The sequence below is a fragment of the Vicugna pacos genome, chromosome 5 (assembly GCF_048564905.1).
Source record: "Vicugna pacos chromosome 5, VicPac4, whole genome shotgun sequence".
Taxonomy (NCBI): Eukaryota; Metazoa; Chordata; class Mammalia; order Artiodactyla; family Camelidae; genus Vicugna; species Vicugna pacos.
Genome location: NC_132991.1, coordinates 50,082,594 through 50,104,959, shown reverse-complemented (window position 1 = coordinate 50,104,959; position 22,366 = coordinate 50,082,594). Strand labels below are relative to the sequence as shown.

Below are 22,366 nucleotides of genomic sequence, written 5' to 3'. Positions count from 1 at the left end.
TTCATAATATTCTTGTATGATATTCTGTATTTCTATTTTATTTGTTGTAATTTCTCCATTATCCTTTCTTATTTTGCTAATTTGTGCTCTCTCTTTTTTCTTCTTTGTGAGTTTGGCCAGAGGTTTGTCAATTTTATTTACTTTTTCAAAATACCAGCTTTTGGTTTGATTGATTTTTTTCTATGGTTTTTTGAATCTCTATTTTATTTGTTTCCTCCCTGATCTTTATAATTTCCTTCCTTCTGCTGCCTTTTGGGGTTTTTTGTTCTTCTTTTTCTAATACATTCAGCTGGTGGGTTAAATTGTTTATTTGAGATTGTTCTTCTTTTTTGAGGAAGTCCTGTGTCACTATAAACTTCCCTCTTAGCACTGCCTTTGTTGTGTCCCATAGATTTTGAGTGGTTGTGCTTTCATTGTCATTTGTCTCAAGGTATTTTTTAATTTCAGCTTTGATTTCCTCATTGACCCATTATTTTCCAATAACATATTGTTTAATCTCCATGCTTTCCTTTTTTTCTCCTTTGTTTCTCTGTTGTTGATTTCTAGTTTCATGGCATTGTGGTCAGTAAAGATGCTTGAGATAATTTCTGTCTTCTTAAAATTGTTGAGGTTTCTTTTGTGCCCAAGTACATGATTGATCCTGGAAAATGTTCCATGTGCACTTGAAAAGAATGTATATCCTATTATTTGGGAGTGTAATGCTCTGAAAATATCCACCAAATCTAATTTTTCTATTGTATTATTTAGTTTCTCTGTTGCCTTATTTATTTTCTGTCTGGAAGATCTGTGTAGTGATGTTAATGTGGTGTTAAAAATCTCCAACTATGATTGTATTCCCATCAATATCCCCCTTTATCTCTGTTAGTAATTGTTTTACGTATTTAGGTGCTCCTATATTGGATGCATATATATTAATGAGTGTAATATCCTCATCTTGTATCACTCCTTTAATCACTATAAAATGTCCTTTTTTTTCTTTATGGCCTTTGTTTTAAAGTCTGTTTTGTCTGAAATCAGTACTGCAACACCTGCTTTTTTGGCTTTTCCATTTGCATGGAATATCCTTTTCCGTCCTTTCACTCTCTATCTATATGTGTCCTTCTCCCTAAAGTGGGTCTCTTGTATGCAGCATATTGAAGGTTCTTGCTTCATTATCCAGTCTGCCACTCTATGTCTTTTGACTGGAGCATGTAGTCCATTAACATTTACAGTAATTAATGATAGATGTGTGTTTATTGCCATTTTGAACTTATCTTTGCAGTTGATTTGGTATTTCCTCTTTGTTCCTTTCTTCTTCCTTTTGTGGTTTGGTAGTTTTCCTTTGTATTATCTTGGATTTTATTTAGTTTTTGTGACTCCCTTGTAAGTTTTTGGCTTGTTACCGTTTTCTGTAAGTCTATTAGCCCATTACTATATCTCGAACCTATCTTACCGAAAACAAAAAATATAAAAAAGAAAGAAAAAAAAACTCTATATTCTCTTGTTTCCCTCTCCCACTCTTAATGATTTAGATGTCTTCTTTTACAATTTCGTGTTTATTTTATTTGTAATTCATGAGTTATCACCTTTCCAGTTGTGAGTTTCTCATTTCTGTAGCATCCTGCTGCTTTTCTATTTAGAGTAGACCTTTAAATATTTCTTTTAGCATGGGTTTAGTGTTGCTAAACTCTTTTAGTTTTTGCTTGTCTGTGAAATTCTTTATCTCTCCTTCTATCCTAAAGGATAGCCTTGCTGGATAAAGTATCCTAGGCTGCATCTTTTTTTCATTCAGGACTTTGAATATATCTTGCCACTCCTTTCTGGCCTGTAGTATTTGTGTAGAGAAATCAGCTGAGAGCCTTATAGGGGTTCCCTTGTAACTCACTCTTTGTTTTTCCCTTGCTGCCTTTAGGATCATTTCTTTATCCTTGACTCTGGCCATCTTGATTATGATATGTCTTGGTGTGGGGCTGTTTGGGCTCTTCCTGTTTGGGACCCTTTGAACTTCCTGTACTTGGATATCTGATTCCTTCTTTAAGTTTGGGAAGTTTTCAGCCATGATTTCTTCAAAAACCTTTTCAGTCCCCTTTGATCTTTCTTCCCCTTCTGGGACCCCTATTATGCGAAAATTGGCATGCTTTATATTATCCCATAGGTCCCTTATGTTGCTTTCATTTGTTTATCTTGCAGTTGTTCTGATTGGGTGCTTTCTGTTGTCCTGTCTTCTATGTCACTAATTCGTTCCTCTGCATTATCTAGTTGGCTTTGCACAGCCTTTAAATCCATTCTCATCTCAGCCAATGAGTTTACCGATTCTACTTGGCTCTTCTTTATAGCTTCAATTTCAGTTTTGACATATTTTATATCTCTAAACAATTGAAGGAACTCTTGTAGTTCCTTCAATACTTTGATCACTCCTTTTTTGAAATCTTGATCTAGTAGGCTATCGATGTCTATTTCATTGATTGTTCTTTCAGGGGATTTCTTGTGTTCTTTTAACTGGGAATGGTTTCTCTGCTTCTTCATCTTGCTCATATCTCTCTAGCACTGTAGCTTATGGAGTATCAGTTATCTATTGTGGTTCTTAAAGGAGTTTATTTATTTATCTATCTAATGCCAATGTAGGAATAAAACAGATTTTTGGCGTCTTTGTTTTTTGAAGAGGACAGTGTTCTGTTGGAGTTCTGCAGGTGCTCTGGTTGGCTGAGTGGGTCCGTGGATGTGAGTCTTGGTCTATCTGTGGGAGAGGGTGAGCCACGAGTGTCCTACTACTCCACAATCTTGGCCTCGAGTTAGAACATGTATTTTCTATCTCTCTCTCTATCCATCCATCTTTTACATTTTACGTTTGTTCGGTGTATCTTTTTCCATCTTTTGATTGTGTACTTCTCCAATTTGCACTCATGAGGGAATTTACATATTTGCAAACTGCACTTTTTTGTCTATACTTTTTATTACTAACTTGCTTTTGAGAAATTTTATTTTTCAGTTTTAGAATTTCCAGTTGGTTCTTTTTTATTAGATTTATATTGCCAATGAAATTCTCTTTTTCATCCTCTCTTTCTCCATATTTCCTATACTCTGGTGACCATATTAATCATGGGTATTTTGAAGTGTTTCTCAGCTAATTCTGCCCTCTGGATCTGGAGTTGATTCTTTTGTCTGCTTTTTCTCTTGGTTTCTAGTCATGGAATCCTATCTTGGGATGACACATGAATACCTGTCAAATGCTGGGCATTATCTATAAAAAACTTCCAGGGGCTCCAGATGGTGTCATCTTCTTTACCTAGGTGGATGTTGGTGGAAGATCGCTTAAGTCAATCAGGAGCTGGTGGAGTTGAGTCTGGAGTTGAGTCCTGTAGAGGTTCCATCTGTTTTGCTGATCTTGGGCTCTCAGCATTTTCAGCTTAGAGCTTGGTGCATTCTCTGAGGTCTCTCCCTGGCAGGTCCCCACCTCCAATTTTGGGATTTTGGAGAGACTGCTTGAAAATGTTCACTCTGCTTTTCAGAGGGTTTTGCTTAGATTTTTCAATCCACTGCCCTGTACAGCCTCAGTATTGGGTCAGTGTTCTGAGATGAAGATCAAATGTGCCCTTGAAGCCCTCTACCCCAACCAATGTCTGTCAGAAGCTCTACTGGTTTCTCTGTCCCCTGGTAAATCCTTATGATCAGCCTCCTGTCAGTACACAGAATTGGGATGTGCCCTTGGCTAGGGTAAAAGAAGTGAAAGGTGAGCTCACCACTTCCAGGGTCATCCTTTTCTGGAGTCTTGGCCTCTTTTGTTCTTGTTGCCTTCAAATAGCTGCTTCCTGCATTTTATCCAGCTTTTCTGTTTGTTCTCGGCAGAAGTATTGCTGTGCCACTGGCTACTCCATCCTACTCAGAAACAGAAGTCCTTTATTATTTATTTAAAATGTTCAAGATTGTATAGTCAGATTTTCATTTAAGATCTGCAGCAGGAACCCATTCAAAATTATATTTTATATCTATTTCTAAATAAACTTACATTGCATGGTATTCATATATCCATTTAGAGCTTTCAGAAATAGTGTGCATTTTACTACATACCTTGGTGGTCTTTTATCTTAATATAAACATGGCCACTTTACCCCAAGGTCTTTACCACTGTCATATGATAAATAAATCACTCCTTATTAATAAGAATTGAAGTCCACATAATGCTTGACTTCATTGGTTCAGTGACATTCTGAAATATGAAATTGTTGGTAAAGCAAGTAAAACACATATTTTATTCTCTTCATATCTTTTGGATCATTAGACTTTTAAACAAACATTATTGGTGAAATATGGTATCCAGTTTGGTTGTTAAGAAGGAAGAAGAACAGGTGGGATTTTCTGCTGAGGGTTCTGCTCTTGATTGGGTTGCCAGGGCTCATATTTTCAAGCTTGGGATTAAAATTTTTTTCAGTTCATCTAAAATCAACAAGATCAGAGAAACTGATTTAGGACAGATATCTGACAGACATCTTGGTGAAAGTGCCAATTTACTAATTTATAGTGGGGAATACCGAGAACACTACCTGGAATGCTGCCTTTTAGTTAGTAAGGTATCTGAAAAGCAAGATGTCAGAAGACTACTCATTGTCCGTGAATCTACATGGAAAATGGGTAACTTAGTGCCTTATTTAGACCAGATTATGGCAGATTTTCTCATGACCTTATGCAGAAGTAAAATGAGTGGTGTGTTTACTAACTAGACTTCAGGCAAATTATTTAATCTTCTTGAGTGGCCAAAATAATAAGTGTGCCAAATACATAATCATTCTTCTTGAATCCTGCTAGCCAGATATCAACAAATCCTAGCACAGCTCTCTCTTTTCTAGACCTCATTCAGTTCATGTACTCTTCTGATTGAAGTTGTAATTGACATGCTGCAAATTCCAAGTTTACATTAAATTATACATATACATTTTGATTAATAGTTTCTTAATGATATGTGAAAGATACCCTATCTTTATTTATAGCATAGGTAAAAAATATGATTTGCTCTGGGTCCTGCTGTGGCTGTCTTAATATCTTTCACAATATGTGCATCTAGTTCATAATAATTACAGAATATGTTATTTTATTATCAGATCCCCAAATTCATTGGAGAAATCTCATTTAGCACCTGCAGGTTTTTTGCAGTTAAATGATACTTTATAATGTCTACATTAATATAAAAATATAAATGCACAATATTAATATCATTTAAAATAATTTTAAAATGAGATGTCCTGTTATTTAAAATATCCTGTTATATATTCATGACACCATCTTCTGAGTATAACCTAAAAGGTCCTTTGACTTTTAGATACCCAGCTATCATTGCCATTGTAGAAATCCATGTGCAGTTGCTCCTTAGAAATTCAGGACTTTACTGAGAAAGCCTGGCCATCAAAGTAAAGATTATTGTTTTGCCAAACAAATATTATGCATTTTTTGATATTTGGACATAAAAAAAGCACATGGTCTTACTCTTTACCTCTCTTATCCTTCTGCCTCTAATTGAATTTCCCCTTATTTAAAACCCTTTTTTAAAGGATTTCAGATCAGGTAGCTAGAACATATGAAAGTTGGGAAGAGAAGTCTTGGAATTTAGATATTGTGCTTTTGGTGCACAATAGAGACAGAAATATAGAGCTACTGTTGGCCCTCCATATCCGCAGGTTCCCAAACCATGGATTCAACCAACTGAAGACTTAAGCATAGTGCACTGTCCACAATTGCTTGAAACCAGGAATGTGGGAACCCACAGATATGGAGAACCAACTATGGGACACTAGTATTCAATCATTTTTGTGTCTGTGGCGAGTCCAGGACCAATCACCTGATGAATATCGAAGGACAACTATATATAGAAGCACATTTCGGTTCTCACAAAAGAGAGTAACTTTAGGAACTACTCACAAGGAAAATTTAAAGTAATTGTAGTATATACAGTGGGATAGTTTTAAAAAAAACGAGTGTGGAACAATCTACTCCCTTGTGTTTCTTGATACAGAGATTTTTACATATTCTAATGTGTGTTAAAATGAAAGATGTAGCCCACTTACGCATTGAAATAATCTCAACTTCAGAATTTCTGAATCCCTGTGATCATTCAGTCATCCCTCAAGTCCCAGGAAATAAACAGATCCTAGAGGAGGGGGCTCAACACCAGTAGGGTCATGAAGAACTTGGGACCTGATGTCCAAGCATAGATTATAAGATTATAACCCTTATAAGGGTTATAAGAGCCCAGCTGTGTCCCTGCACAGTCATTTCATACTTTATTTGATATCAGAACTGTGCTCTGCTTTGGCTATGATGAAGTGTTTGCCTCCTAAAATAGCTGTATGCAAAAATGTTGTATTTCTTGGAAAAGAAAAGCCATTATATAGATGATTAATTTAACAGGCAAAAGCGAATGAAATATTAAATGTGAAAAATGAAGTGCACGTTATGGAGAACACTATGGAGAACCAGAAGGCAGAAAGGGAAGAATTGAGCCGCCTTCGGACGGCATGGCAACGTAAAGCCACGGCAGGCAAGCCTGTGAAACAGCAGTGGGGAGCCTTCAAAGAGCACCTTAGAAAGGTGAGGGAACATGCAATGGGTATTATTTAGCCTTAAAAAGGAAGGAAATTCTGACATGTGCTGCACATGGAGGAACCTTGGGAGCATAAGTGAAATCAGTCAAACACAAAAGGATAAATATTGTGATTCCACTTATGTGAGGTACCCAGAGTAGTCAAATTCATAGAGCCAGAAAGCAGAATAGAGGTTACCAGGGGCTGAGGGGTGGGGTGTCAGGGGGAGGGGTGGGGTGTCAGGGGGAGCGGAGAAAAGGAAGTTAAGGTTTAATGTGCACAGTTTCTGTGTGGGAAGATGAAAAAGTTCTAGCAATGGATGGTGGTGATATTTGCAGAACAATGTGAATGTTCTAGTGCCACTAAACTACACACTTAAAATGGTTAAAATGGTAAATTTTGTTATATGTATTTTACCACAATAAAAAAGAGGGCCTGTGCTTTTGTTCTTTGGTGGTTTAGAACCACAAGCTCACGCTGGGTTGTGTGTTTTCATGGGAACTGAGGAGTGTGATGACACACCATGGTCATCTAACTATCTAATGTTTATTTCAGACTACTCACAACTTAAAACTTCTTCAGGAAGCACTTCTGCCTGTGTCTGCACTTGACCTTGGAGGGAGTCTCCAGACCATTTTAGGTCTACGGAAAAAATGGAATGAAATGAAGCCTCTGTTCCAGGTGAAGAGACAAATTGATGGCCTTGGGTGAATAGAAAAAGAATTAAAAACAGTTCAGTTGAAGCTCACCTAATTAATTTTAATAGTCTGATGAATTACTTTTTTTAAAAAAAACAAAGGCATAGCTTGTCCAGAAATCCACTGTAAAAACACATTATTTTCCTGTTTTACTGCAGTTTTCTGTATTTGATAATACACAAACATTCAGGCTACAAAATGACCTCAATATATTCTTATCTTAGATTATTTAATTTACATTAAATTATTTTCTTATTAATGTATTTCTCATATATATTTACTCTAATTATTTTCCTAAGGGGTACAGACATGTTTTAGATTCAGATACCACAGAGCAAGGATACTCAACCTCTGACACACAAGTTCTGCTGTTCTCTGTCCCTGTAATTATCATGTGATGTCACTGTCCCCACCCACTGGCACCCCAGGCTCCTACCACCATCCCAGGAATTCTGCTGTGCTCTCCCATTCTCCCTTTTAGAGAGCCCTCAGGGTGTGAGAGAGAAAACCATGAGTCATGTTCCCAGGCCTGGACTGCTGATGCATTCCACACCTCTACCTCCTGCCACTCCTGAGCTTGACACACTGCTAAAAAAGTTTGCCACTCATGTTATCCTCCTGCCTGGATTCTTGTTCTTTGCTGCGAAGTTAAGATATCAGTGTTTCTGTTTGTCACTACTTTGTAAGTGTTGGCTTTAAAGAATCCCAGAACCAGAAGATTAAAGATTCCTTTAGGGAATATTTAATTTAAGTTCCTTTAAGACAAAACTGATGTAATACATAACTACCCAGCACACACATACACAAAGCACACACATCATTGTGGCCCAGAGTGAACTCTTTCCTCCAAACTCTTAGAAAATTCAACTAGCCCACCTCTTAGGTTCTCTGTTATAAACCCTGTATTTGTCATGTCTGCATTTCATGTGTGCACTCATGCACACAGCCCTACACATGACCAAGAGTGTGTGTGTGTAGATTCCTCTCAGTCAGGGACCACTGCCAAGCTTCTTTAGCTCTGTCACTGTGATATGCATATACTTGATGCCCATATGCTTGACTTCCCTTTGAACTTGAAGACCCTTTTTAGGTCACTCTTCTGCAAGTTGTCTCCTTAGCCTCAGTCATTTCCATTACTTGTATCTTTGATCCAACCCTGAAATTGTAGTGGCTTCCTCTTTGAGCTGTCCACCAGGATCTGGATTCCTATATGGAATATCTGAGCAGTACTGGAGAAAAGGGAGGTGGTTTAATTTATCCCTCCCTGCAAGTGGTGGCTATTTGTGGATTCTGAAATGACTGCTTTTAAAGCAGCATAGCTGCTGTGTTGCTCAGCTGGTGGTTCATTCTGGTCATCCTTTTATCACAGAGGACAAATAATTGCCCCCAATATATTTTTATACTTACCTTCTTTTGGTTTTCTTATCATGCCTCCTGATTCTAGTTGTACTAGATATCAGAGATGACCATGGTTTCACAGAGTATCTAAAATACATTTGCTTAACATTTATTTAACACCTAGAATACTTGGTGTGCCATAGAAATACATGACTTTCCATTTCATCACCAAAGTTTGAAACACTTTTTTTTGCATTGCTCATAATTAAAAAAAAATTTCTGAGTAGATGGGGATGGAGCAATAAGTCCCCAGCCTCAAGCACAGTGCCTGGATCTGTAGGGATGAGGGTAGGCTCACAATAATTATTTGTTAACAAGTAAAAGAGTTTTTTATTGAGATCTCTGTGTAAAGTAAAAAGCTCTCTAAAAGCTCTATTTCTTTTATTGCTTTCAACTTTTTAGCAACTCAGTGATGAGGTTCAGTACATTATAAAAGAATCAGAAGAGCTAAGTGGCAGAGGAGCCCCTGTGAAAGAGAAGTCTCAGCAACTAAAGGACCTCATTCACCTCCATCAAAGCCAGAGAGAGAGAATCCGAGATTACGAGGATATCCTGTATAAGGTAGTCCAGTTCCACCAAGTCAGAGAAGAGGTAAGAGTTACCAAGAATGTCAAGACTCTGTTTTAAAATATGAAATTTAAAATAAATTACTGTGTAATAAGTAAAAGCCAAGTTGCTCATTCTATTAGAAGCCTTCCACAGTTTGGCCCTGATTTTTCCCTCACTGTGCTGCATCCTCCTCTTTGTTCCAGCCAAACCGAGCTCTTCTCTGCTGGTCAGAGACAGCGCCCACATTCCTAATTCCAAGCCTTGACTCTCAAGCTGCCACTCCCTAACAGGTCCCCCTCTCCACTCTCTACCTTCTAAACCCTCCGCCTAACAGCACTACCTCACTTGGAGTGATTTTTGTCTCTTCTAAATTCCTCAAATCTTATTGTTTATTCCATACATCTGTCATTTTTAGCTCCTTGATTCTTAATTACTTTTGTTCCCCTAAATCAAGTGTAAGCTCTATGAGGGAAGAAAACAAAAAAATTGTTTTTTATATCTCAAGTACCAGATATCATAGAGAGCTCACTAAAACTTCATAGTGATTAGCCTCTATAATAGCAAATGGAGACGTATTGAAATCTCTTGAAAACAGCCTCTGGCTTTACTCAGATAACAGGCTGACATCTTGCTAAGGTTTTAGGTTATGAGCAAAGAGAGTGTTTTCTTCTTTCATAGAACTGACAGTGTTAGCCTTTCAATTTTAGCCTACTGATTTGCAGCATTGTTAACACTTATTTGTCTATAATACTAATAATTTTAGATGGGCTTGTCAGCAGTTGACCAGGTAGTTAAATGTTATGGAAAATAAGCATTCTTAAAAAAGCTCTGTCTTTGAGAAAGACAAGTACTGTATGATATCACTTACATGTGGAATCTAAAAAATACAACAAACTAGTGAATATAACGAAAAAGAAACAGACTCATAGGTACAGAGAACGAACTAGTGGTTACCAGTTGGGGAGCAGGGGTGAAAGCAGTATAGGGGTAGGGGATTAAGAGGTACAAACTATTAGGTATAAAATAAGCTACAAAGACATATTGTACAACACAGGGAATATAGCCAATATTTTATAATAACTATAAATGGAGTATAAACTTTAAAAATTGTGAATCACTATATTCACCTATAACATACAATATTATACATCATTTGTACTTCAATAAAAAAAATCTGCCTTCATAAAAATATGAACCCCATGTTAAGTGTTAATGCCCTAAATTCCAGCTGGGACGACTCTTCAGATCAAGAGAACTGGAGTTTCTGGAGGAGCCAGAGGAAATGGATGATGCTTACACTGCCCAGCTTCTCCTCAGTCGCTCTCGGGAAAAGCAGGCACACGCAGACCATCTCTATAAGCTGGCCCTTTCCTTGGGGGTGGATGTCATCTCATCCGTTCAGCGGCCCGTAAGCTACCTAGAACACCATCATTTGTACCTAATTATAGCTGGGAGTTGAGTTGTAGTGTGGAAGAAACCAGGCAGACTGCCCAGTATATGTTAAATTTAAAAAAATACATTAAACCATTGGGATACTTATTTGTGGTGGGTTTCTACCACATTCAAAGAAAAACATTTTAAGGAGAGAAATCTGATTTAAAAAGTCTTGTTTAATACATCTATTTCATGCTAATTTTAAAAATTACAGAGCTGTGCATTCTATAATGGCAGTTGATTTTTCATATTTGAAATATGCCTAATGCAACTAAGGAACTAAATTTTTTATTTTATTTAATTTTAATTAATTTTAATTTAAAACCGATACCCAAAATAGTTATTGTCAAACTTTTAAGTATATTGGGAACAATTTGGGAATGTGACTCTACTTTTTAAACTATAAACTCTGTGAGATTTAAATATAGATCAAGTGTTTCTGATAGAAATTTAGCAATAGTTGAGATATGCTCTAAGTGTGAAATACACATTTGATTTCAAAGACTTAGTACAAAAAAGTCATTTTAGTATTTTTAATATTTGGCTACATGTTAAAATGATGTAGTTGGACAAATTGTATTAAATAAACTATATTATGAAAATTAATTTCTTTCGTTTCTTTTTTACTTTTTAGTATGACTGCTAGAAAATTTTAAATTATTTATGTGGTTCACGTTGTATTTCCATTGGACGATGCTGCTTTAGCATGTCAGACCTGAAGGGAATCCTAGACATCATCGGGCCCAGGACCTTCATTTTATAAATGAAGGATTTGGTCTTAGAGAAGCTTCTTTACCCATAAAAGCCCAGAGTGGTGGAGCCCAAGCATCCTGGCTGTACCCAGGGCTCTGGAAACTAGTCGTTGGGCCTGCTTGAATCCACTGGAGTGACTTTACCAAGGAGCCTAAAAGAGATGGAAATAATTTCAGAGTGAATTTTCATAAATAACACATTGGGCTCTAATTTTTTTAAAAAAATCCATTTCCAAGTTCTTAATTTGAGAGAAGAAAAAGTTATGTTAATTCTACCCAATATGTATAATATTAATAAAAATCATAATGGCCAGTTTTATTTCAAAGTTCATTTAAGATGTCCACTAAATTATATGGTATGCAGTATATCTAAAGTATTTTTTTAACTGAAAGACAGAAATACAAAATATCTGTCGCCGTTAATAGAATCTGTTTTTACTAAGAAGAAATTTTCTTTTTAAAAAGTTTAATTTTATTAGTAAATTTATTTTAAAAAGGAAGAAAACAAGTAAGACGTCTCATTTTGCACGAATAATGTAAATTGTTCTCCAAGTCTGGCCTTGGCCTTGGCCTTGGCAACCCTCTGTGCTAAGAAGAGATTGGAGCACTTGCATAATGAAGCTGAGGTTAAGCTCAACTTGACAGGAAAATTATAGTGCAGAAGCCAAATGTTTCTAATGCATATTTTATGCCTTTTGAAGTAAAAATTATAACTTATAATGAATGATGTCTCTGGGGAGTTCGATGTGATGAGCAAATCTTTAAAACTGAAATTTTAAGACTGGAAATGTGAGGGTTTGTCTTTCCCAGGATTAGGTGTTGGGTGTCTGGTTTCTGTCTGAAATCGTATGCAGAGATGCTTATGATAAGTAAATCCGGAGCCCATTTTTTTAATGTCCTTTGTGAGTTTCACAATGCAGGTGAATAACACATTAGTTTCCTTGCTGTTTGCCGTTCCCTTCATTGATACCACGTCTCTTTCATTTTTAGAACTGCTCTAATGTTTCTGCCAAGAACCTGCAGCAGCAGCTAGACCTCCTGGAGCAGGACGGTCTGCGGTGGCGAGCCTGGGCTGAGGACTGTGAACGGGCCCTGGCCCGCGGCGTGGAGTTCTGCACCACAAGGGACGAGATAAGCGAGGTGGGAACTGGCACAGCGCCCAAAGCCGCTCTGAACCTAAAGCATATGTCTCAGAGTCCACGTGTGTGTCACACACACACCCGGAGTGAATCAGGACCCTTTCTTTTTAATCCACCAAGCAGTGGTCTCAGGGCTCAGAAAGTCTGAGTAAACATTAAGCTCTCGCAGTTGATGAAATCAGTATGTTGTCAAGTGCATAGAGAACCTAGAATGTAGTAGTGGGCTTTTTTGTTTGTCCCCCCTCCCCCGCAAACGCTTAGAGCAGTTGTTTTGCTTGAGTGGGTACAGCCCTCATGGGCAGAAGGGTGACACCCTCCGGGTGCGGCCAGCTCCCGCCTGCTGATTCTATTTAAGTACTGTTGACTCATGATGAAGCGAGTTCTAAGGGCCAGAGGGGAGCAGGCCTGCTGCCTCAGAGGCTACAAAGTGTTATCACCAAAGTCAAGTGGCTGGTTTCATATTTACTCAAACTTGAGTGGCTTCTCTGGCAAAACAACTCCTGGAGAGAAAGAAGTACCAGATGAAAGGTATCCTCCGAGTCCACGCACCCCCACGCACATACTTCCACCTCCTCTCCCTCAACTCAGCCCACTCCCCCAACCCCAGACGTGTCCTGAGCTACAACCACCACCCTCCCCTACTTACACTTTCCATTTGGAGGTTTGATCGTTCTGGGAAAGAAACATAGGGCAGCAAGGGTCCTGGTTCCTGACTGGAATGGACAGCAGAGAAGAAGGTACCATAATTCCAGATTTATCTCCTTTCAGAGCAAGGGGTTTCTGAGTCCAGTAATCACAAGTCCCTTAGGAAAGTGAGTGGAGGGAAAAAGAAGTGGTGAACCTTCTTGAATCATTTTGCTTATGCCTAGTTTCTACAATCTAGGTCCAGTGAGTAACCAATATTATCAAACAACATGAGGGCATGGACGTGAGTATAAGTAACTAAACTCAAACGGTGGTCTAGCGTGTTTATCGTCCACAGGCAAGTGTAGGAAGGGAGCATGGCTGGGAGGAAAGGAAGAGGGGGAGGGCAGGAGAGGCCACTTGGATCCCATTCAGCAGGAGGGAAACAGGAACTGACATCAATAACGGTTTTCAGTTCAGCAGGACTGGAGAGTTTCTGCTCAGAGTCTGTGCCCAGGGGGTCACTGTGGGCTAGACTCTTACTCCACTCAGGGTTAAACCCCTAGTGTAGCCTGCCCTCTGTGGTAGAATGGCCTCTGTGTGCAGTTAACGCTTCAGCCAGGGCTCCTTAAAGAAAGCAATCTTTTTTCTTCCCAAGGCTATAAAATTAAGATTCACAGTCATGGAAGTGATTTGTTTACCATCTTTCCCTGAACTTATCTTCTGTCTTCTCCTCCTCTTCCTCTACCTTCCCCCTTTCTCTTCCTCCTCTTTTTCTTCATCTTATTTTGGAAAACTTTTTAAAACTTTCCTTGCTGAAAATCTCTCTCCCGGCTGTGATGTTCGGCCCTGTTTTGGTGAAACCACAAGAGAGCGGGCTAAGGCTTATTCCCAGTTGCTGAGGCTCAGTGTCCCCCTTCCTGAAGCTCTGTGGCATTTATAGAGCTGGGTCTCCCTGTCAGGCCCTTCCCACAGTCTTGCTATTTACAGGGCCGTATCGTGATGAGCCTGCGCTGGGAGCCAGTGGGCTGGGAAAACAGATGTCCCTTCCAGTCACAGTAGGGACATCCCAGGATTGCCTGTACCATAACAGGAACAGAAACCAGATACGTGCGGGTTTGATTTAGGAATCAGATATCACTGTAACATGATCTCAAGTAGTAAGAGAGCGATTCTTCCTATTTACTTCAACTTCAAGTCCAACCAATCTTTGATGTAGGTTACAGTTTCGTATTTAAAGGATCTTTGAAAATTTTTGGCCCTTTCCCCCTTTCCTTCTTTGTAGAGATAGAGAAGGCATGTCACAGTATATCATGCACAACCTGGACTTTCCAACCACGAGCCTAATGGGAAAATCATCAGAAGTAATATTTTCAGTGCCCTTTAGTAAAATAAAGATAGTGTGTCCTAGTTTGTACTGTGAACATCAGAGCCAAATTCTAAGTTGCAATAATATTTGACACCTAGATATTTTTTATTATTATTATCATAATTAGCATTTGGTATAAGTACTTAAAACACTATGTAAAATTAAGAGCAATATGTTACACTAATTTTTTTGGTATAAAAAAGTAGAGTCAGATGCCCCACCGGGAAACTAGACCAAGCACAGCATTTGATTTTTTAAGTTGATTTTAAAACACGTATGCTTCCCATGCATTTAAAGTGCTTCTTGGAAGTTTACTGGCTCTGAATTGCAGTTGATTTGGGAGGATCTTCATTTCTTAGATGAGAAGACTGAGGTGTATAGTGTTTTCACTTGAGTGGTGTGCTTCAGGACTGAGGGGTTCCTGCTCACACTGTTTCAGGGCATCAGCTTTGGGCTAGAGGCTCAATTGTTGGGTGCCAAATGTCACCTGTTAAACTCAGAGTTCACCATTCAGTTGATGTTTGAGCCCATTTCAACTACTGCATGGTCTGATGCTAAATGTATCCTTTCACTCTGCTTTCCTCCTCATCTTTATTTTCTAGCATATTTGTTACAAGCTGTTCATATGATCTGATATAATAGTACAGTCCATTTGGTTATTTCAACCACGATTACTGTCTTACTTTCTTGAAGATGCCACAACTAACTTAGATGGTTTTAACTGCACTAAAGGCCACAGAAAAAGACTCAGTACCTCAAGGCAAAATAAAACGAGGTATTCTAAATGTGATTTTTAAAATGTGATATAATATTCCTTAAAGGCGAAGAACCATGGTTTTGTTCCTTGATTGTCTTTGAATAACATGTTATTATTTTCTAATTTTATATGGTATATAAAATTTTACATGGTTAATTGTAAGACCGCATTTTCTCCATGGCGACTAGAAAACACAGTCCTCAGGCTACCAGATTTTGTGGAGTTTTTTCTCCCCGTTTCACATAAAGGTACATTTGTAGGCATTAATGTTGAATCTCAGTATACATCTTCTTGCCAGGCAATATAAGTAAGTTGTTAATACACAAAGTATTAGAGAGGTTCTCTGCCACATTACATGACAGAACACCATCTGTTACTTATTCTTTACACGTCTTCTTTAGAAAAGTAGTAAGTTAATATTGAGCATGTTTTCTTCTTGCAACCTGACCAAAAAAATTACTTTCACATTTACATGATGTTAATGGAAATTTGTCACTGGAGCCTCATTATGGATCACAAACAATTACTTTGCTGAAAAGAACAGTAATGACAGAATGGATTGGTATTCATTTTCTCAAAATAAATTTTGTGAACAGAAGCTTTCATATAATTATATTACTTCAGCCTGAAATTTTTACACTGTAGCAACATCTTACCCATCAGGAAGGAAACAGAAAAGGGATGGAGATAAATATATATATATGTATTCCATATGTCAGAGTCTTTTGTTCCAGTCACATGGATTCTTTTGTCAATTTGAGTAAGTGATTTATCTAAGTTCCAAGGAGATAAGGAAGATTAGAAGCAGTAAATTAGTATAGGGGAATAGTGCCACAGAGATATATATACACAACTAATAAAATTTAACTTCCTGATATTGTTTGGTGCTTTGCTATTGACAGAATAGCTACAGACAGACATCAACTGGCAGGAAAGGAAGGAGAAAAAAGAGGGTATAGTTGGACAAAACCCCTGATGGGGCTGCAGTATGGTGTAGTACAGATAATTATTATTTTCCAGATTGGTGACCTTAACGCATCATTTTAAGGAAAAAAAACCCTAAATTGTCATCATTCAACAAATATCATCATGTAGCTACTGTGTGCCAGGCCATACATAAGAAGACAGAAGTCCTCAGCAAACTAAGAGTCTAGGGCAACTTAAAGCCCAGGGGACCTGCCAGTCACCAGCGCTCATTACTAGGCCCCACTGTGAGTCCATTTGGATGCTCTAGGTGAGAGGACAGAAAAGGTTATAATTTGCTCTGAAAATGTCCATCCCATGGGGTTAAGATCTGTTCAAAGTTTGGTGTTTAACATTTGCAAAATGACTCTTTTGCTGAAGAAGATAGAGAGCTGAAGGTTAAAATCACAGCTCTCATGCCCAGAAAATGAAACTGAAATATATTATGAACACACAACACTTGCAGAGTGGATGAAGTAACTACTACTGAGATAGGCTGCCACCTTCCATTTAAAATGGAGCAATTGTCTTCTCTTTCCAAGCTTCCCCACTTCCTGCTTCTACAAGACTGGTCGTTAGCACAGGAAGATAGCCGTGTGGTTGCTGTTTGGAAGGAGGCCAAGAAAGTCTCATCCCCAAGTCTCCCCAGCACTGAAGGCTACATATTCTACCATTAATAATTGTAGCAAGTCATTCAGGTTAAATTATGAGTCTTTGAGTCCCTTCCTTTCCAATGCAAGCATCCCTGGGAAGTGATACGGTTGCATCCTTCTTTCTGTTTCTGGAAACGAGCATCAGAAAGCTGTTTTTTTTTTTTTTTTTCTGGAGTGGACAAAATGGTGGGTGAGGAATGAAGCTTGTGAAATAGACATTAAGAGAAATGGACAACTTGTTTTGTATTTTTGCTTCTGGCCAATCATGGGTCATAGTTCTAACGAAAGGCTTTTGTTTTAAATACATTTTCTTAGTTTTAAAATGTCCCATGTGCCTGCCATAAATCAGGCTGACCAGCCACAGACTCGCAAATAATACATTCATGTGCCAAAGTGGCCTCAACCAGCTCCGTCAAGACTAAAAATAGCAAGCCAGCCTCGTTTTTCTCCCTCTCGTTCCCTTCTGCTGCTTCTCAAAGAAGTTTCACTTATTCCTGACGCTGAGAGGGGCTTACTGCTCCCTGGGAAATTTGGAGAAGATGCTCATTCTGCTAGTTTCAAAAGAACTAGTCTTAAAGTCTTAATGATTTTTGTTTCCAATTCTAGATATAGTAAATCAATCTGCTTATTCCACAGCAAATATGGAGGAGCTGAGTAAGTGGAGAGATAGGAAAATCACACTATTCATTGGAAAAAATATCTTTCTCCTGATTTTCTTATGACTTTCAGAAACTTTGTTAGTATGAATTAGAACACTGTTGAAAGATTTTGAAGAGGGTAAACTTTCTCTTGCCCCAGGCTTTGGGTGTCTTTCCCTGTTTCTGGGCTCCTGCGGAGCAGTTGTCTTAGCCATCGCCACCGTTCCCCATTGTTGACGAGCTAACTAAAGTTAGAAACAGCTGCGTGAACAATAATACCACAGCCGGGCAACCGTGGCACTTTAAAAATATGATCACAAGTTATGTGGGGATTAGATGGGAAGTTAGGTTTTCATATTGGAATGTGTAGGTAAGAAAATCAGGCACGGCTAGATTTTTTCTGAAAATCTAGTTGCTGGAGGTCATTCCTGCCTGCTACTGTCCCTTGCATCTGCAGTCCTGAATTTGAGCTGGGAAAGGCACAGTATTTAAAATGGATTTCCAGTGGGCTCCAAAGAGAAAAGTGCCAGCAACTTTGTCAAAGGAGCTCATGTGTCAGAAAGAAACTGATCTCATTTCACATACCCATAACACATGAACATGCTTTGGCCTTATAAATCATCTTCAGTGGAAGTGCATACATTCTGAGGCCAGCGGAAATAAAATCAGACTCATCATTTATCGGTCTTAAATTTCTTAACCTAAAGTATTCTTAAAATGTCATGGCTTCGAATTAAAGTGTTAAGGCTCAGCCATTCTTCGTTCAGCACGTGGTTTTCAAATAGATGATGATTTTTCCCATTTAAACAAGCAAATGTGACCCAGTGGTTATCAGGTTGATGACAGAGCTCCTCTTCCTTTCTTTAGACTGACGTTTATAATATATAGTATGTTCCAGAAACATGGAAAAGAGACTATAAAATTTTATTTTCCAATGGATACATGTTAGTGACCGTGTTTTTTCTTTTCATTTTTCTTTTTATTTTATTTTTATTAAAAATAAAACTTCTATTTTTAACTGTAGTAAAATAAACATAATATAAAATTTACCACTTTAACCATTTTAAGGGTCCAGTTAAGTGAGATTATGCACATTCACATTCTTATACAACCATCACCACTGTTCATTTCCAGAACGTTTTCATCATCCCAAATGGAAACTCTGTACTAACTGGATAGGAACTCCCTACTGAGGACATGCTTTTTAATGCAAGAGTCTCTGGTTTCCTCAGATGTGGTAGTAATTAGTTGCAGATTATGAATTCAGGAAAAAAAAGTTCCTGCCAGAGTTTTATGAGATTAACCAACAGTAGTCCCTTTATATCTCAATCCTGTAAAATTGACCTCATTTGTCCTTTCCCACTAATATCAAATATGTGCATATTAAAACATCAAATATCAAAGAGTTTAAATATTAATGATTTATTTCAATTGAATACGATCTTTTAAATATTTTCCTGAGTTCTAATAGAAAAATCATTGTCAAATTTTAAAGTTATAGTTCCTTCCACTCCTTTGGAATATTACCGATTTATCAGTTTGAATGTTTTATGTGGTCTCTGGCCTTATAATTTAAAACTAATGTTCAACAACTTCATTTATCTTATAAAATAAGCAACACTGTTTAAGTATAGGTGTGGCAGGCACAAAAATTGCATTAGTGTAATAATTTCCATGTATGCAGTTTGGTGGGGGCTTTATAGATCATTGTCTTCAGGAAGTGGAGATAAAGGTCAAGGTTTTGTTTTTACAATATGCAGAATTTGAAATAAGCATTTGAGAAAGCAGGCATTTTCTAGGGAAGATATATTTCTCTGTATTGTAAGTCTATACTCCAGCATGTGCACAGCCTTTATTCCCTCCCAAATAATTTATTTGCTGTCTTTGAAAAGAATTTTAATGTCTTTCTGACTTTTCTTGTCATAGCTCAAATTTATCAACTGTGACATTGTTCATTCTTGGCTGTTAAATGCTTCCATATAATCTGAGAAGGTTTATGTTTTCCCTGTACTTCTCGTTGCTGATAATATGAAGAGTGAGCTGCCTGTCAATATGTTTATCCTTCTTGAATATGGAGAAGGGCACAGAAAGCGGTGTGGTTAATGGAACTAGACGGCTTAGAAGTTTGGTTCACTGGTAAAGCTGAACTGTTTGTTCTTAAAAAGTCATAATCTAAGCCCTGTTTTCAGTGGATAGCCATACACTCTGTTGATACACAAGTTAGCATGGCCACCATCAGTAGCAATTGGCATTTTACTTTCCATTTTTGAGGGACCTTTGAAGTTAATGGCTTGTCTCTAAAAAGTAAATCTCTTCTGGAAACTGCCTGTGAACAAATTTTGTAACTGGATTTGGGCAAATAAAGTCCTTTTCCTACTGCTGGTTCTCATGTTGGGTGTCACCTTTCACCCCACTAATGTCCTCATTGGTCTAAATGTCAGCACTCCATTGACCTCTGCAACATGAACAGCTCCTTGGAGCCTTAATAAATGTATTCATGATGGCTTTAAGAGTATTGCACTATGAAAGGATCTGAGACAAATGTTAGTACACAGAGAACAGAATGAGTTGGAAAATGGTGTCAAATTAATTCGAATACGAAAATTAGTATTGTTGATAATGTATGATATGTTAAAAACTTTCTTGTTTGAAGGCCAAAGGATGTTCTGTAACTATAATATTAATTATAAATTATAAATTAAAAAATACTAAGAACAATTTATAATTACCTATATTTTGGGGATATGTCTAAATTCACATTATGCATTCACTTAGCAGACTTATTTTCTATTGAAAGTCACTCTGAATACATTTTGAAGGTTATGAATATTTTGAAGTGTAGCTATTTTGATTTATTGCAAGTGAATATTAGGATTCTCATTTTAAGAAAATCACCTCTTTCTTCTTATTGAACTGCAGCTCAAAGAGTCATTCAAAGACATCAAGAAGAAATTCAACAATTTGAAGTTTAATTACACTAAAAAGAATGAAAAAGCTCGAAATCTGAAGAGTCTTAAATATCAAATTCAACAAGTTGATATGTATGCTGAAAAATTACAGGTAATGAGAAAGTATGTGTGTGTGTGCTACTACAATGATTGCAAATGTTTACATGTCAATTCTAGGTATCTAACCCTGCGGCTTTTTTAGAGCATTAGGACTGAAAAGAATGTTTTCAATTTTTGTAACAATTGGGTACTTCATGTAAAATACATTACATTGATTTATCTCTTGAAGTAGCTCCAGAATGATTTCTGCCAAACCTGCCCAGCCTCACTATTTCTATTCTTGACACACACACACACGCACGCACGCACGCACACATGCACGCATACCCCCCACTTTTGTACACCCTGCTTTCTTTCCTTGCACCCACCTATGTCAGGAACTTCCTCCACTGCTCCTGCAGCCCCTTATACCTTCCTTGATTATCTCATATCCTGGCTAGATTATTTGAGTGCCTTTCTCAGGAGACAGTGAGCTAATTAAAGACAGTAAAATATTTCATTTCATGATCACTGTCTTTGAAAACTCATAGTATCATTCTCAAAATATGGACTAGATCCTGGTGTATAGTCAATTTTATGTATGTTTGCTGAATGCTGAATCGATAAACTGTCTGGAGGAAAATGCATTCTTTCCAAAATGTATTTTAAGAATTATGACTTTAACATATCATAATGGAGGAAGATATAAAAGTTTTTCCAAGTTTTCCCCCTCAATATTTCATCACTAACTAGCCTTGGAAATAAAAATTGAATGTCATTTTAAAATGTTTGTTTTGCACAGGTTTTGAAAAGGAAAATGGAAAAAGTTGAGAATAAAACTTTTTTCTTAAATTATCCAAATGATAAAGCAAATGTCCTTTCAGAAGCCATGAAGGATTTGCAGAAAAATGTGGATGAGTTTGACAAAGTTGTGACAGATTACAGGAAGAATTTGGACCTGATTGAGCATCTCCAGGAGTTGATAGAAGAGGTATCCTCTTCTTGTTGTAACATTATCCGTGTTGTAATACTACTTTTTAAAATTACTCTGCTGCTTTAAAACAATGCGGCATTAGCTATTGTCGTTAAATTCATGCATCATGTTCCTTTTCATGATTATTTCCTTAGGATAATTTCCTAAAGTAGGATTGCTGGGCCAAAAGGGATGCATGTTACAAGGTTTTGATTGTGGAAGATCTTACTAATTTATTCTTCTTACCAGCACCATAAGAGAGGTTCTCATTTCTCCATAACCTCATCAACTCAAGATGTTTAACCATCAAGGAATTGCTGGATATCTGTTAAACTACTCAAAATGACTTATTTATTTCACAGATTTTGAAAATGTTTAGAAAGAAAGGTGATACTTGGATTTTTCAGGTACAAAAATTGTTATTGGTTTTGTTTTTGTCAAGAGGATAAATGGCAAGGTATACATAAATTATATGAAATGTGGCAGGATAAAGTTATTTGCACACTTCGTATTGAAGAAACTCTACAGTTGAAGTTCCTGAGTGTTCTTTGTAGCCATTATTCTGAGATAGAAAACACCTCTCTCTACACCAAATGCAGTAGAGCTTTTAGACTTCACAGCACATTAAGGAGGACCGTGATGATCATTCTTGTGTATCTGATGTATAGGTTTGCTGTACTTCTGTGGCATTTATTTAAAGCCAGCTCCTAACAGAGTCATGTGTTTCTATTTCTCACTCAGCCTAAGTGCTTCTGGCCTTGGTCAGACACATTTCTTCCATCATAGTTACTTATTTTTGGTGAGAAACTGTCTCAATTCTCCACTGTGCTTTGAAAATACGACTGTTTTCTATTAAGAAGAGTTTAAAGGCTATTCTTCAC

General features: G+C 37.5%; 1 protein-coding gene across 1 annotated transcript in view; it reads left to right on the top strand.

Moving 5' to 3' along the window:
• The window catches only part of CCDC141 (coiled-coil domain containing 141), a 181,576-nt gene that overhangs the window by 138,893 nt on the left and 20,317 nt on the right, over positions 1-22,366 (top strand). Inside the window, exons 15-21 of the mRNA XM_031678303.2 lie at positions 6,379-6,558; positions 7,107-7,232; positions 9,050-9,238; positions 10,425-10,604; positions 12,373-12,522; positions 20,445-20,585; positions 21,315-21,503. Coding sequence (XP_031534163.2) covers positions 6,379-6,558; positions 7,107-7,232; positions 9,050-9,238; positions 10,425-10,604; positions 12,373-12,522; positions 20,445-20,585; positions 21,315-21,503 — 1,155 coding nt within the window. The remainder of the gene's footprint in view (positions 1-6,378; positions 6,559-7,106; positions 7,233-9,049; positions 9,239-10,424; positions 10,605-12,372; positions 12,523-20,444; positions 20,586-21,314; positions 21,504-22,366) is intronic.